Source organism: Poromitra crassiceps, assembly GCF_964638095.1.
Source record: "Poromitra crassiceps genome assembly, chromosome: 17".
In the NCBI taxonomy this organism is placed as follows: Eukaryota; Metazoa; Chordata; class Actinopteri; order Beryciformes; family Melamphaidae; genus Poromitra; species Poromitra crassiceps.
This window is the reverse complement of record NC_139635.1, coordinates 2,446,715-2,464,101: the sequence shown is the minus strand read 5'-3', so window position 1 is coordinate 2,464,101 and position 17,387 is coordinate 2,446,715. Positions and strand designations below refer to the sequence as shown.

The following is a 17,387-nucleotide window of genomic DNA, read 5'->3' as shown; positions in this document are numbered from 1 at the left end:
TATATACACATACATATATATATATATATATATATATATATATATATATACATATGTATATATACATAGATACACATATATTTATTTATATTATGTATATATATATGTATATACGGTGTATGAATGTATGTATATATTTATATATATACACCACACACATTACACATGCATACACATACATAATAGAATAATATCCAAATTGTTTCATTCCAGCTTCTTTCCATTCTTGGTCTAAATAGCCCATTGTAATGCAGGGAGGGCAAGAATAAATAAATAAATATAAAGAGCAACCAACAAGAAATTGTAACTGACATCTGGCTATACTGTAGCCCATAAAAAGAACTGGAAACAACTGTTCAGTACCATTTTTGTCATTCAGTTTGTCATTCACACCAAGCTTCATTTTTGCCCACATCTGAGCCTTTGGTGAATCCAGTCCACTGTGAGCGGTCCAGTCTGTAGCAAAGCAGTGTAATGGATGTGGGACAGTGCTGTCCTTAGCCAGCCTGTTTCCAGGTCTCAGACCTCCACACTGAACCACTTAGCCAGTCGCCAGAACAAAACGTCAGCATTTTACGTCTGTGGAATCCACAGAAATGTAAAATATGAACATTTCTGGACCAAAATATGTTGCATATCATGTTTAGATACATGAATATTAACGTTAGAGTCTAATGCATCAATATTAACATTATACACATCATAGAGTCAAACGTGTGAATATTAATGTTATACAAATCAGAGTCGTTAGATACGTGAATATTAACGTTATACACGCCAAAGAGTCTAATGCGTGGATATTAACATACATGTCAAAGAGTCTAATGCGTGCATATTAACATTATACACATCATAAAGTCTTTAGATACGTGAATATTAACATACACGTCATAGAGTCTAATGCATGAATATTAACGTTATACACGTCATAAGCTTTAGATACGTGAATATTAACGTTATATACATCATAGTCTTTAGATACGTGAATATTAACATTATATACCTACATCATAGTCTTTAGATATGTGAATATTAACGTTATACACATCATAGTCTTTAGATACGTGAATATTAATGTTATACACGTCATAGAGTCTAACACGTGTCTCATGTTGAAGTATGTTGCTGCCACCCATGAAGGGGTGGGATTGACCTGTAGTCTCCCCATCTTACAAGCCAGAGAACGCGTGTTCGACTCACGAGCAAGGCACCATGGTTTTACTTTGAACCGTAACCCAAACCATAACCCAAACCGTAACCAAGGTGCTTTAGTTGCCTAAACCTAACCAAGTTGTTTTACTTGCATTTAACAATGGAAAGGCAACAAGGTTTTCTAATTAACCTGCATTTTGTTTCAAATTTATGTTGAGCTTGTAGACTTAAAATGCCACATTTTAGAAACATATTTTGCCAACGTTTTGTTTCAAATGTATGTTGATATTCTACATATCACTGGTTTTCAGACACCTAAAATGCCAATGTTTTATTCTGGCCATTGGTTCGGAAGCGCCCCCTGCCTGTCAGGGTCACATGCTGCCTCACAGATGCGTGTAGGCGAGGTGGTTCTCCACTCTCTCTCCACTCTCTGTTGCTCCATCTCTCCCTCCCCCCTCCCCCACTGTGAGAGGGCTGGCTTTAGGTGACAGAGGGCTGGCTTTAGGTGACAGTGTGCCTGAGCTGACAGCAGACCTCTCCATGTGATTCCTTCCCCGGCGGCTTAAGGCTGTGAGCTGCCCTTCACCTTCTAAGCTCCTGGCCGCGGTGCCTCCCCCTCCCCCTGGGGAGCTGCTTGGACTGACAGACTGTCGGGCGGGGGATGGGGGTGGCAGACGCCCTAGTGGAGATTTAGTTTCCTGCACGGTCGAGCCGAGAGCGGGAGAAGACCGGGAAACAGGTGTCATCACTGCCATCAGCGTCTCCTCTTGGGATCCAATGAAGTTGACTTTGCGGGCTCTCATCTTCTGAGGGGTGCTGTTGCCTCGCATGGAGGCCCGGATGCTCTCACAGGTCATCCCAAAACTCTCCCCACTCTGTGATGCAACGCCCATATCTCCACTGCTGTCAAACTCATACAGCCCCTCTGTGATGAGGGGCTGGATGCTCACCTCCATGGAGCTGATTTGACTGAGGTCCAGGGGAGGGGGTATACGCTGGTGTCTCGGACCAGCTTGAACTACTCCAACACTGGGTAGCAAGGAGCTTCTCTCTCCTTCCTCCCCAGATAAACATGTGAACGCACTGGAGAAGTTGCCAGCAGGGCTGACCTCAAGGATGGCTTGTTCTTTCCTTTGAGGAGACTTGGCACATGTGGAGGCCACCACCTTCATCTCCATCTGTTCCTCAAGCCTCTTCCCGTGCTGCTCCTGGCCTAGGATCATGTTATTGGAAGTGTCTTCCAGCCGCTGTGCATTAAGGTGCTGTGGGCTTGTTCTGCTAGGAGGGGGCTTGATTCGGTCAGGGGAGCCCAGCTGGGTCACTTCCTGGTAGATGCTGTGCTGGGAGCGGGCTGGGCTAACATTAGCCACGTCTGTATTAGAGTAGTGTTTGTGGTAGCTCCAGCGGCTGGGCGAGAGGTGGTTGTCCACAGGACACTTGCCGTCCTCTCCCTTCTCCACCAGCACGTCTGTCAGCTCCATGCTGCGGGCGAAGGCATCTTTTAGGTTCATGGAGACGATGCTACCGTTCCTCTTTGCTCTCTCAAGAGCTTCTCTCCTCTTGATCGCCTTCTCCTGCCTCTTCTGTTCACGGTAAAACTCAGAGAAATTGTTCACAATGATGGGGATGGGTAGGGCAATGACCAGCACACCTGCAATGCAGCAGAGTCCCCCCACAATTTTACCCAGCAAGGTATGTGGGTACATGTCTCCATAACCAACAGTGGTCATCGTAATGGTTGCCCACCAGAAGGAGGCAGGGATGCTGGTGAATTTGGTGGCGTCCTCGTCCTTCTCAGCGAAGAACACCAAGCTGGAGAAGATCATAATGCCCATGGCCAAGAAGAGAATGAGCAGCCCCAGCTCATTGTAGCTCCTCTTCAAAGTGAAGCCCAGAGACTGGAGTCCTGTGGAGTGTCTGGCCAGCTTCAGGATCCTGAGGATTCTCATGATGCGGAAGATCTGGACAACACGGCGGACATTCTGGAATTGCAGCACACTCCTGTTGGACTCGGTCAGAAAGAGGGTGACATAGTAAGGCAGGATAGCCAGCAGGTCGATGCCGTTCAGCGGGGCTTTGATGAAGTTCCACTTTTTGGGTGCTGAGAGCAGGCGCAGAACGTACTCCATGGTGAACCAAGCGATGCAGACGGCTTCCACGTGGGCCAGGCTGGGGTTGTCACTGAACTGGCCGAACTCATCCATCACCTGCAGCTCCGGCAGGGTGTTGAGGGACAAGGAGATGGTGGACATGATGATGAAAAGGATGGAGATCATGGCCAGGACCTATCAGACACAGAAAGAACACATTCTTATTGCTAATAATTTTTGATTTCTAAACTATTTTGGTCACGCCCACTTCCAGGTTAGGCATACAAACCAAGGGATTTAATCTGCCATTTACTTTTCTATAGACATTTCATAAAATGCTTATAGAAATAGTTTTACTTGGTCAAACCAAGCGATTCAACTATATTTGGAATCAGGAGAGACCATAGAACATTTGACTCAGACCAAAACATATATATATAGCGGATTAAACCCCCTCCCCCCCTTTTTTCGGCCTAACCAAAACCATAATGCTAACCAGTAACCAGGAAATGCGGCACCATTTTCAACCAGGAAATGGTGCCACGTCACCAGGTCAGCCACGGCTCGGCTCGTTGGTGGTGGCTCGAGGGTGTAACTGGCGACGTGAAACAATTATTAAAAAAGAGTACCACAGTCCTCGCAGTGTAGTCTAGTTCTGGGGTTTTCAAAGTCTGAGACTGCGGGCCTCCCCTCAGACAAAGCCTTCCCCCCCATTAGTCTACTTGCTTAGTTTCGCTCAATTCCTGGATGCCTGATCATGATGATGTTATTTGATCCCATATATACTCAACAGTTGAGCCAAGATATCGCTGTTTGATATACTTCAGACTACACCAAATACATTACAAAAAAGGTCTGTCTGAAGGCATTTTATTAGTTTCTAACTCTGGGAAATTGGAAAAACACAGTAGAATTCCCCTAAACTACTACTGTATCTCTGAACTATTTCTTTTTACCAAATCACACACATTTAAGATATTCACTGAGTCTCCCCTGAAACTGTTTTGAGCCCCGCCTCACTGTTGTCTCTCTACCTACAATACAGACATCAGAGATCATATGTAGAAATGTTCTCAGATTTGGGTTCGAGAGACAAAGGGCCCTATCTTCGTACAGGCGATATCCCCTATTTGTGCTTGCACCTGTTTGCGTGTGCCTTAAGGCAGGGAAGATATCGGTCTGCCATGCGCATTTGTCCAGGTGTTATGCAGAGTTTTGCACCCCCGCTCGGCAGCATCCCCACCTCACGGGAGCATATTGTAATGATTTATACAGAAATGTAACTGTTTAAAAGTGATAGAATTGTTTGGGTAGACGTGACCTCCCTGATTTCTAAGTTAAAACAGCCCCAAAATATGTTGGGGATGCAATTCTCGGTGAGGATGCGGAAACGTTCACGGCACGCGCGGGCGCAAATTAGAGCCATGCTAAAATCATCTGCGCCCCCAAAATGCCTGCGCAAACGGGATTTGGGCAGTCTTAAGTACCAGAATTATTCACAGGTGTGGCCAGGCAATGCTGGGCATTACGTCAATCAAAACCAATCAGATTCCCGTCTTGCAATCGCTGTTTGCGCGAGGCATGCAATATGCTGTAATTCTCTCCATGCGTAATAGAGTGGACTCATTCGTGCTGAGGACAAAGAGAGCTGGAGAAAGCTTATTGACAGATCGTCTGTGGTGCCAACGACCCTCCGGGTTATAGGATAGGTAGTCTTGCTGGCCAGCCTCCCCTCCCTACCGTGAGAGAGTCTGGCGCTACGGAAACAGGCAACTGAGATAAGCCCTCCCCTGCTCTACAGCTGCTCCCCATTGGAGTTTCAGTGGCTGCCAGATGTCCGCTCCCGGCTTATTACAAACTCTGTCATTGGCTCCGACCATGTCAATCAGAGCGGCTTCCGCTTCCTCCTCCCTGTGTGTCGTTGTAAATAAAATAATGCCCTGCCGCCTCAGTGAAAACAACAACGCTAACTAGCTAGCAAGCTAACGGCAGAAACCTACATGCTAGCTCGTTGCTACACGCTGAAAACGGCAAGTTGGATTGTTGGAAACTATTTTCCAACGGCACTGCCGCTAAGCGTCGCGAGACTGATACGATACTGATACCTAATGGATAAGAAACTGAATGTCCACAAGGTTGATCACATTCACAAATTCAAGGTTTATTATTAAGACAGAACTGTCTCTGGTGTTAGAACACCAGCATATTCCATATTAGCTGAATGTTGACAGCGCACAAACTGAATGTATGTGTTAGAACAACACCATAAGGGGCCATGCACACAGGGAGCGGTTATTTAAAAAAGAACGCTTGGAAACGCCAGATTATTGGCAACTCTGGCAGCAGCGAGATGAAAATCCTCCTCTCCTGGGAGAAGAGGTGGGAGGAGTGAAGAGAGCAGAGCGCTTTTCCTGTTAAACTTTCCTCAGCTTTCAGCGCCCAGAGTGCTGCGCTAAAAAAAAAAAAAACACCAGCTTTTAAACGCGATGAAATGCTTGTTGAAAGAGATACTTATAGAGAATGAATTCCAAAAAGACTCTGTGAGCGCTAATAAGTGCTGGCTGTCTGCACGGCCCCTAATGTCTGCTATGTATCTCTTAACACGTTCACTGCCAACGACGAGTTGAGTCGTCAAACACAATCCAGCGGTTCACTGCCAACGACGAGTTGAGTCGTCAAAAAAAAAAAAAAAAAAAAATTTTTTTTTTTTGACGGTGGGACGTTGATCTAACCCTTTTACGTCTCCTACACCAGAATTGGAGGTATTGAATGTGTATAATCTATTTTACCGACCCACTGAGTGGCGACATGTCTCTCCACAGTAGAAAGAGGCGACCCAAAACTGGAGGGAAAAGCGCGAGGAAGCCGTTCTCATACTGTAAAATTGATGGCGAAAACGCTTTCACTTTCGCGCTGATGCACAGCGGTGGCAACGGTGGGGGGTTCCAAGAATAGATTGGATGCACACTTTGAAACACGCAGCATAAATATGACCAGAATCGCATCAAAGCTCTCAACCAAAACTCCACGAAACGAGCGAGTCCACCCAGACTTCCTCAAACAGCGGCCGCGCAAACAGGCAGCAGCCAGGCAGCAGCAACTTCGTTGTGACACGCCCGCTGGAGAGCCAGGGAGGCAGGAGGAGAACACACACGGAGGGAGGAGTTGGAAGCAGAGGGGGGTTTCCTGCTGTTATGGAGGAAATTACTGTTCAAAACTATTGTTTAGATGTCTGACTCTTACTGATGCCAAAAATGAATGGTTAAAGTGACTGTTCTATCGAATTTCACAAAAAGCCGTTTATCTCTGAATAATTTTTCTGACGCTGAAACCATGCTGTATTCAACTGCTAATGCTTACATAACTACTAACTCTACAAACTAACTATTTTAGACAGAGAAAGCACACATTCTATTAGTTCTTTTGAGATATTGTGTGTTCACAAAATCTTAGCAGAAAAGAATCCTCGGGTCTTGAAAGATGAGCCAGAATCCTCAAAAAAACCCTCTGGCAGAAGCTAACTACAGTAAAAAAAAAACGTCTGGCAGTGAATGTGTTAATACAACATTTCTCCTCCCCTCAGAGAACATCCGTGTTTCTCTTCTTTGTGCTGCTTTGTCCACGCCCCTTAAGAGACCCTCTAGCCCCTAGTTCCTCATTGCGCGACTCGCGAGACGCTGGCGGCTCTCAAAGCTTTAGTTGGCGGCTCTAATAAAAAATAGTTTTTTTTTTGTTTTGTTTTTCCCTGCTCTCCCCAAAATTTCAATAAACCTTTATGGCATATTATTACAATACAACAATACTGGTGTTGACAGTAATAGAAGGTGCCAAATCATTCAAAACAATAAGGATTTTGCTTTTAGGAGTATTGTGCCAGCGTGCAGCGCTGTTCCAAAACGTGTGTCGTTGCCTGGGAAACGCACATCCCATAATACAACTGTTCGCATCGCATCCCATAATAGTATGATGATACTTGGGATGCCATTGCGAACATAGATGTGAACAGGTTAGCTAAAACTTCAGCGTCGCCATCGACGGCCCCCACCGTTGCGGTCGGGGTACGTTTCGAAATCCCTCCAGGCCTGAAAGATTTTCTAGGGGAAACTGGTATATATATATGTGTGTGTGTGTGTGTGTGTGTGTGTGTGTGTGTGTGTGTGTGTGTGTGTGTGTGTGTGTGTGTGTGTGTGTGGAAAACAATAAAACAAAAAAATGGTAGGCAGATGTGCTTGGTTGGGGTGGCTTTTGGTGTTTTGCGGTAAAAGTGGCTCTCCTATTGACTTTGTCCTGCCAGTGCGGCTCTCATCGAAGAAATAGTGAGGATCACTGCTCTAGCCAATGAGGTTTCATAATACTGACAGAGAGGCTGAGAGAGCCAATCACAAGCAGACATCTACGGCACCGGAGGAGTGCCAAGTCATACTATTGGCGGAGCTGGAATGAGCTTTTATCTATTACTTCTGCTCCGTTCTCCCATTTCTACTCGTTTTTAAATTACTTTCTCGTGCATTTAAACAAAAGTAACGAACCTGTTTTGAAAATGTACACAAGTAAAAGTACAGATACTTGTGTTAAAATGTAACGAGTAAAAGCAAAAAGTCGTCAGAAAATTAAATACTCAAGTAAAGTACAGATACTCGAAAAATCTACTTAAGTACAGTAACACTTCCCATCTCTGCTCAATTATCACGCATCACGTAGAGCGTAGACTACACCAGCGAGTCCCCCCCCCCCCGATATGTGAAGTGCTTTGAATATAGAAACTCTATATACATGCAATCAATTATCATTATGGTCCTTATGGTTTATTTCATAGGGACAATGAGTCCACATCTCACACAGGTCTGTTCACGGCTTTATTTCTAAAACACTTACTTACTTACTTACTTAAATGCAGTTTAAATTAGTTTTTTGGGTGTGGGACAGCAGGTTGCTAACCTGACGCTGCCAGATGCTTTGTTTTGGTATGCTATGGTGTTTATTCTTAATCCCCGAGGGGAAACATGGTTTGCCACCAGAGCGAGTACAGATACACAAACAGGAAAACAATAACATACAGCACAATACGAGTTACATAACACATGAAAAGAGAGCCTCACAATGCAGAGCTAGCAGTGTTCATTAAAGAATTTGACAGCAGCAGGAACAAAGGACCTTCTAAATGGCTCAGTAGAGCACCGAGGCATCAAAAGCCTATTACTAAACGAGCTTCACAGAGCATCAAATACATAATACAAAGGATTTTTTCCCATAACAATCTGGGAAACCATTTCAAAGGGCAGGCATTAAAAAAAAAAGTAGCTGACAGGTGATTGGATGAGCCATCTGTCCATCACGTCAATCTCATTGGCATCACACCAAAGCCCATCACTGAAGCCACCACTGTTCAGATTCAAACCAATAGATTGGAGTGTGGCAAGATGGATTTGTCATGTGATCGAGATTTCATGATCTCGCGCAAATCCAAGCTGGAATGATGCTTGAGGTTTGGCCTGTCGCACGGAAATGAGAGACACGGAATCCTGACGACAAAACGTGTGAAGCTTTTATACTCTGTGAGGGTTTCTGCTCGCGGAAGTGAGCGGGTCTTGAAAACTCCACTTTTTCAGTGCCTTTTTTGCGATAGGAGTTGGTTTTCAGACGCCTTAACGCAAAGACGCCGCAATAAATTAAGCGCATAACGACGATATCATATGGTATCGTCTTATGGCATAAGGCATGCATTTTGTGGGGAAACACCTGGTTTGGCATAAGGCATGCCTACAGCAGCGTTACGCTACGTTCACACAGGGCACCTACGCCTTGCCTTGCCTCAACCCATGCCTACGCCTACAGACCTTGAGCTGCGCGTGCCGTGAACCTATCACACGCTTTTGCGATCACACTGCACGCCTATTCCACGCTGAAACAGCCGAGTTACAAGCGCCTCTCCTCTCTCCCGAATGTTTTTTTTGTCACGTGTGGTCCCGAATTATCATGGGTAGGTAAAATAAATCGGATATATTTAATGTGCTATTGATGCTGGATATGTATAACCAGGTCTCCTTCTTGGGTGACTGCTGTCATAGAGAACTGGATGCTGTTGTAAGTGGATTAACTTTTCATTGTCCATCTTGCTTCTTCGGTCGCTCTCTCCTGAAGATTTGTTTACCGACGGGGAGAAAGCCCCACATGATAGCCACCCGTCAATCACTCTCTCTCTCTCTGCTCAACACTGTTGTAGTAACACCATTTTATTTTGAAATTCAGTTGACTTTGCCATTTCCCACGGATATTGTCACTTTTTTCCTTCATGGCTTGACAGAAGAAGTCTGCCTTCACGCGCCTAGTCGGCTTGAAAATAGAACTCACGCCTAAACGATGAAATCGGCGCAGCTCAGGCAAGGCGTGGGTACACGCAAGGTTCACGTTGAGGCGCCCTGTGTACACAGCCTCATTGACTAAAAAGGACGCCTATTTAAAAGCGTGGGTAAAGGCAAGTTGTAGGCAAGGCTTGGGTGCGCTGTGTGAACGTAGCCTTAGCACACAGACCCCGGCGCAAAACGATGATATTGTGGCTTGTGCGCAAAATGACACCTGCTCGGGCAGACGATACCATAAGACGCGCGTTAGGGCACACAAACCGGCCCGCAAAAAGCAAATACTGTAGCGCTTGTATTACGATAGGGCCCCATGTGTTTTTCAAGTATGTACAAAATTTGATTGTCACAGAAACTTATTTTTATACAGATCATATCATATATTGGTAGACATTGGTTATCGGCCTTAGCAGCATCGTATGGGCCAACTTTTTCATATCGGCATTGGGCATCCCTACTTGTCACTATTCAGATCTCTAAAGTATTGCTCTCTGCTCTACTGGAATCACAAGCTCTTGGCAATAACAGTCTGATTTACCAACACAGAGGAGGCTCCACTCAGGTCTGTCTTTATATAGAAAGAGCATTTGTGATATGCACGGTCAGCCTTTCTAAAGACAGCTGCCTTTCCTGACAGGGTTTTTTCTTTCAATATAAAGTGTCCCAGAGGGCCGTGTCCAAAGTATCCGATTGTTGCTTGATTCTTCCTGTTGGGGGAGGAAAGAATGAGTAACCACTTCTAACCTCTCTCTATCCTTCCTATAGATAGTAACACAATCCTATTACAATTATCCTGAAACGTCCTCCAAGAGCTGCAGAGACAAGACTCCCACTGCACATGCTTCACCTCCTCTAGTCTAGGTCTAGGACAACAGGGTCAGTGTTAGAGAGAGATGTTGAATTTTCTCCCTCAGTCCGTTTTCTGGATGATCCTCGCTGTGGAAAGTACCACTAGGCTACTAGGCCCATTCAGCCAAGGCCAGAAGGGACAAATGTCACATTTCTGTTCACATTGTATTCATTAAGTTGGCAAATAGTCATTATGATTACATTACATTACGTCATTTAGCAGACGCTTTTATCCAAAGCTACTTACAATAGTACATTTTGTCAAAAGCAGTGAAATCAACTGTGCAACATTCTTTGTCAGCTAAGACTTCTTAAGAGGAATAAGATAGGTAGGCTATAGGCTATATTTTTTTAAGTAGGCTACTCCCAGTAGAAAATAACTTGAGGAAATGCATCTGGTGTTCATGAGTTTGCTGGTTTAATTCATTGATATGCACACAGGGAACAATTAATTAATAGCAGGAACGTTAATAGCGGGCACTTACTGTATCACCCAATATATCCTGAAGCAGTATCATCTCCTTGTTGCATTTTAACTTTCAAACTGGCAGATGGAGTGAAATAAAGTATTCAACTTTTACTTGTTTTTTTGGCCAGCGCAAGCGGGCCCTATATCTGGCTTTGTCCAGTCCAATTTGCATGTGGATTTGAGTGCCAATGTTCGTGAACTCACGCTGGCCATATGCTAGGTTCCGACCTAGCCTTGTTTTTCAATATTTAATTTTTCAATTGTTATCAAAGAAAACAAAAACAAACAAACTCAGACACGGGAAAATAAAATAAATAAAAAGCATACATATACGTCAATGCTCTAACATTACAATGTGGTCCTATCAGCCGCATTGTAAAAGATGTGCATGGGATTCCACACTAGGAGTCTATGGGAGAACAGCCGGGCGAGTCACCCGTCGTCCCTAACCTCGTCAAGGTAGGCCAAAAACAAAGGCTTAAAATCACTGTACGCCTTGAGTCTCTATCCCTGAAGCCTAAGGATCAAGTCAAAAATCTTGGAGTTATTATTGATTCCGATCTCAACTTTAACTCCCACATTAAGTCAATTAGAAAATCAGCTTTTTATCATCTTAAACATATAGCAAGAATTAGGGGATACATGTCCAGACAGGATCTAGAAAAACTAATTCACGCCTTCATTTATAGTAGGTTAGACTATAGCCTTTTTTCTGGTCTCTCCAAAAAAGAACTTAGGCAACTTCAACTCATTCAGAATGCTGCTGCTAGAGTTCTAACGAAGACTAAGAAAGCTAATCATATCACTCCAGTTCTTAAGTCCTTACACTGGTTGCCAGTGTGTCATAGAATAGATTTTAAAATACTGTTATTAGTCTATAAATCACTTAATGGCCTAGGCCCAAAATACATAGCTGAATTGCTCCCACGCTATGAACCGTCTAGAACTCTTAGGTCAACAGGGTCCAGCTTATTAACTGTCCCTAGGATCAAATCAAATCATGGGAAGGCTGCATTTACCCACTATGCTTCTGCTAGCTGGAACAAATTGCCTGAAGACCTCAGATCTGCCCCAACCTTACTTACTTTTAAAAATAGACTAAAGACTTTTATGTTTACCGTCGCTTTTAACTGCTGACAGCTACTATGCAAACCCAATGAGTCCTCTATAAGTTTTAGCTCTTTCTGCAACTGCTGCGCCTGTTGCTTAATGCACTTTTTATACTCTTTTTTTAAAGTTTTGTTGTGATGCTTTTAACACGTTCACTGCCAATGACGTGTTTTTACGTCAAACAAAATCCAACGGTTGACTGCCAATGACGTGTTTTTACGTAAAAAAAACGTCGATTTTTTTTTTTGACGGTGGGACGTTGATCTAACCCTTTTACGTCTCCTATACCAATATTGGAGGTATTGAATGTGTATAATCTATTTTACCGACCCACTGAGTGGCGACATGTCTCTCCAGAGTAGGAAGAGGCGAGCCAAAACTGGAGGGAAAAGCGCGAGGAAGCCGTTCTCATACTGTAAAATGGATGGCGAAAACGCTTTCACTTTCACGCTGACGCACAGCGGTGGCAACGGTGGGGGGTTCCAAGAATAGACTGGATGCACACTTTGAAACACGCACCATAAATAAGCCCAGAATCGCAAGAGCTTGATCAGAGCTCTCAACCGAAACGCCAAGAAACGAGCGAAACCCATCCAGCGAGCCCCATCCAGACTGCCAGGCAGCAGCAGCAGCAACTCGTTTGTCACAGACCCGCTGCAGAGCCAAGGAGGGCGGAGGAGAACGCCCACGGAGGGAGGAGTTGGAAGCAGAGGGGGGTTTCCTGCTGTTATGGAGGAAATTACTGTTCAAAACTATTGTTTAGATGTCTGACGTCTTACTGATGCCAAAAATGAATGGTTAAAGTGAATGTTCTATCGAATTTCACAAAAAGCCGTTTATCTCGGAATAAATTTTCAGACGCTGAAACCATGCTGTATTCAACTGCTAATGCTTACATAACTACTAACTCTACAAACTAACTCTTTTAGACAGAGAAAGCACACATTCTATTAGTTCTTTTGAGATATTGTGTGTTCACAAAATCTTAGCAGAAAAGAATCCTCGGGTCTTGAAAGATGAGCCAGAATCCTCAAAAAAACCCTCTGGCAGAACCTACCTACAGTAAAAAAAAAACGTCTGGCAGTGAATGTGTTAAATGTCCATTTTATTCTCTTCTTTTCTTTTCTTTTCCTGTCAACCATTTTATGTGCTTATGATGCTTTTAAATGTCCATTTTATTCTCTTCTTTTTTTTTTTTTTTTCCTGTCAACCATTTTATGTGAAGCACTTTGAATTGCCTCTGTGTATGAAATGTGCTATACAAATAAACTTGACTTGACTTGACTTGACTTGATTAAGATAAATTGGTTTGTGGACAGAAAAATCTGGCAGGCTCAAAACACTGGTAACTTGGTTTAGAATTCTGACAGTTTTTCATAATAAAACTTGAATTTTGTAAAGTCCCAGGCCTCTCTATCTTAGAAAATAACATGGCTGGCAGAGAGGAGTTATACAACCGGCCTCAACTTTTACTTGTTTACTCACCAATTAGGCTCTCTTCCAAATAATCCAGCCTCGTAACTACGTCCATTCATGAAATTATTAAATAGCACGGGGACATTAATGGTTTGTAAAGGTGCCAAATGGCTAGTGAATGTTAAAATTTTACCAGCCACTCATTACCATTGTTTTTTGTTTTATTGGCTGGTGAACAAGCAAATGTACCAGCCACTTGCATATTTTACCAGGATTTGGCTAGTGCTAATGTTGGAGCCTGTATAATAACACAGGGTTTAAAGTGCAGGTACTGGTGATACTGTAGGCATGACTTGGTGAGGGGCATAGATCTTTCTTATACTATATTTTGAAGAAAAGTATGTGTAATATCTCAAGTGTATCACAAATGCTGCCCAATAAAAACATGAGCAAAAAGAAAAAGTTTTATGAAAAAGGAGTTGGTTATAAGGCTGCAGAGAAGTAGAGTGGGTCAATTTACCACAAATAATGCTCATTTTATTGAGCTGAAGTCAAACATTGGCAGCCCTGTTTATGAGGACCTGACCAGGGGATTCCTTCCAGTCTGTTCCGGGGGGAAATGGATTGATCACTCAAACACAGCAAACAGACAGGACATTAGGCAGACAGACAGGACAGTGAGCAAACAGACGAAGAAGGACCGTGAGAAGACAGACAGGACAGTGAGCAAACAGACAGGACAGTGAGCAGACAGATAGGACAATGAGCAGACAGACAGGACAGTGAGCAGACACACAGCACAGTGAGCAGACAGATAGGACAGTGAGCAGACAGACAGGAGAGTGAGCAGACACACAGGACAGTGAGCAGACACACAGGACAGTGAGCAGACACACAGGACAGTGAGCAGACAGATAGGACAGTGGGCAGACAGACAGGACAGTGAGCAGACAGACGAAGAAGGACAGTGAGCAGACAGATAGGACAGTGAGCAGACAGACAGGACAGTGAGCAGACACACAGGACAGTGAGCAGACACACAGGACAGTGAGCAGACACACAGGACAGTGAGCAGACAGATAGGACAGTGGGCAGACAGACAGGACAGTGAGCAGACAGACGAAGAAGGACAGTGAGCAGACAGATAGGACAGTTAGCAGACAGACAGGACAGTGAGCAGACACACAGGACAGTGAGCAGACAGATAGGACAGTGGGCAGGCAGACAGGACAGTGAGTAGACAGACGAAGAAGGACAGTGAGCAGACAGATAGGACAGTGAGCAGACAGACAGGACAGTGGGCAGACAGACAGGACAGTTAGCAGACAGACAGGACAGTGGGCAGGCAGACAGGGCAGTGGGCAGACAGACAGGACAGTTAGCAGACAGACAGGACAGTGAGCAGACAGATAGGACAGTGGGCAGACAGACAGGACAGTGAGCAGACAGACGAAGAAGGACAGTGAGCAGACAGACAGGACAGTGAGCAGACAGACAGGACAGTGAGCAGACAGACAGGACAGTGGGCAGACAGACAGGACAGTGAGCAGACAGACAGGACAGTGAGCAGGCAGACAGGACAGTGGGCAGGCAGACAGGACAGTGAGCAGACAGACAGGACAGTGAGCAGACAGACAGGACAGTGAGCAGGCAGACAGGACAGTGGGCAGGCAGGACAGTGAGCATACCAACAGGACAGTGAGCAGACAGGCAGGACAGTGAGCAGATAGACAGGACAGATAGGCAGACAGACAGACAGGACAGTGAGCAGACAGACAGGACAGTGAGCGGACAGACAGGACAGTGGGCAGATAGACAGGACAGCGGGCGGGCAGACAGACAAGACAGTAGGCAGACAGACAGGACAGTGAGTGGACAGACAGGACAGTGGACAGACAGACAGGACAGTGAGCAGACAGAGAGGACAGTGGGCAGAAAGACAGGACAGTGGCAGACAGACAGGACAGTGGGCAGACTGTCCTGTTGGTGTTGAGACTTCCCTAGGAGCTTTCAACTGGTAAGCTGATGGCTTACCAAGCTTTTTCTTTTTATATATATACTGTATATATATATATATATATATATATATATATATATATATATATATATATATATATATATATATATATATATATATTATTTTTTTTCTGATTTTTTTATCCCCCCCATAACCAGGATAATTTATTTATCCTGGTTGCTGCTTCACCCTCTGTCGATCTGGGGAGAGCCGAAACTGGCTCCATGCTTAACGACCAGAGGAGGCACCACTTCAGCAACCAGGATATTGCATGTTTTGGTGTGGGGTTCCTATATGAAGGAAACCCCCAGGGGACACGGGGAGAACATGCAAACTCCACACAGAAAGGCCCTTTTGACGACCCTACCCGGGCGTTGGGCGCTCGAGGACATGCGGACGGGCACGCACTCCTTCAGCGCTCACAGCGTCCCAGGTGGGAATCGGACCCAGGACCTTCTAGCTGTGAGGCGACAGCGCTTACCACTGTGTCCCCCTCCCCCCGCACACCCTGTTCCTGGGCGGACTGGTAGCACTGTCACCTTAGAGCAAGAAGGTCCTGGTTTCGATTCCCGCCTGGGACGGTATGGCACTGAGGGCCTGGTACGCAGGTTGGCTATCTCAGGCTCAACTGAGTGGGCAAAACTTTATCTATGCTAAATGTTTATAGGGTCAATATACTGTAAGTAAATTCATATATGAACCTTTCAACAGGAGTAGCTTTTCATATTTATTGGACATTTTCACCTATTATGGGCACAAAGTGTATAGGATAAAACATTAACTAATCGATATCACCATGAAATCACCAGTTGATTACTTACATTAAGATAATATATTATATAATGTATATTATATATTTATTATATTACAAGTTTTCAGAAATGTTATCTTTAAATATGCAAATGAGGCATTATCTAATTAAAACACACAAAGTTTGTTGTTTCATAAACCTTTGTTAACGGATTGTTAATGGATTTCATGCATTTAACTGTAATTCCCATACAAAAATCCCAGGAAGTGCAGGGACTTCAGGGTAAGCCTACTTAATTGGATGATAAATTGACTGCATTTTAACACACACACACACACACACTCACACGCACACGCTCCCGCACACGCACACACACACACACACACACACACACACACACACACACACACACACACACACACACACACAGACACACACACACACACACACACACACACTTTGCATTCTTATAACAGGATGCCTACATTCACCCATTCACACACCAATGGCGGCAAGGTACCACGCATCATCCTGCATCCTGCTGGAACAACCATCGGGAGCCATTTGCAGTGCATCTTGCCCATGCAAGAACACTTTCACATTCAGACTGGAGGAGGCGGGGATGGAACCTACAACCTTCTAATTAGGAGGAAGAGGAAGAGCTACCTCAGTTAACCCTGAGGGACCTCAAAGTGCACGGGCCAATCAGGGACGCGCCGCTGGTAATAACGTAGGGATTGTCCTACAACCCAGGTTTTCCGAGTGAGAACGATGAGCCATCTGCATGCCACTGCAGACTTAAAGGAGAATTTCGGTTTATTTGAACCTGGAGCCCTCTCCTCACATTAATTATTATCTGATGACTCACCCAGTGTTCTCCGGTGCGATTTTGAGCATCCTAGGCGTTGTTGTGATCTAAATAGTGTCCAAGCCAGTCCTTGAATGGCGCTCCGTCGGGGCCACATGGAAGCGTGCTGTTACTCAATGTAAATAGACAGTTTTCTTCCCGTTTTCTACCCATATCGTCATTATATGATCCCTAAAGAAACAGACAGTGAGCAGCAGAGCCCAGTGCTGCAGATAGGGACAGAGCAGAGCCTCAAAGCAGCTGCTCGTCGCGGCTGCCTTTAATAGCAGTTCATCTCCAAAAGGCAGCAGACTTGCAGACATT

At 44.7% G+C, this 17,387-nt stretch overlaps 1 protein-coding gene across 1 annotated transcript in view; it reads right to left on the bottom strand.

Annotated features, from left to right (window-relative positions):
* Positions 1–1,538: 1,538 nt before the first annotated feature.
* Positions 1,539–17,387, bottom strand: part of LOC310792002 (potassium voltage-gated channel subfamily B member 2-like) — a gene marked incomplete at both ends in the record, with an annotated part of 44,448 nt that continues 28,599 nt past the window's right edge. The window contains one exon of the mRNA XM_083653684.1: positions 1,539–3,440. Coding sequence (XP_083509810.1) covers positions 1,539–3,440 — 1,902 coding nt within the window. The remainder of the gene's footprint in view (positions 3,441–17,387) is intronic.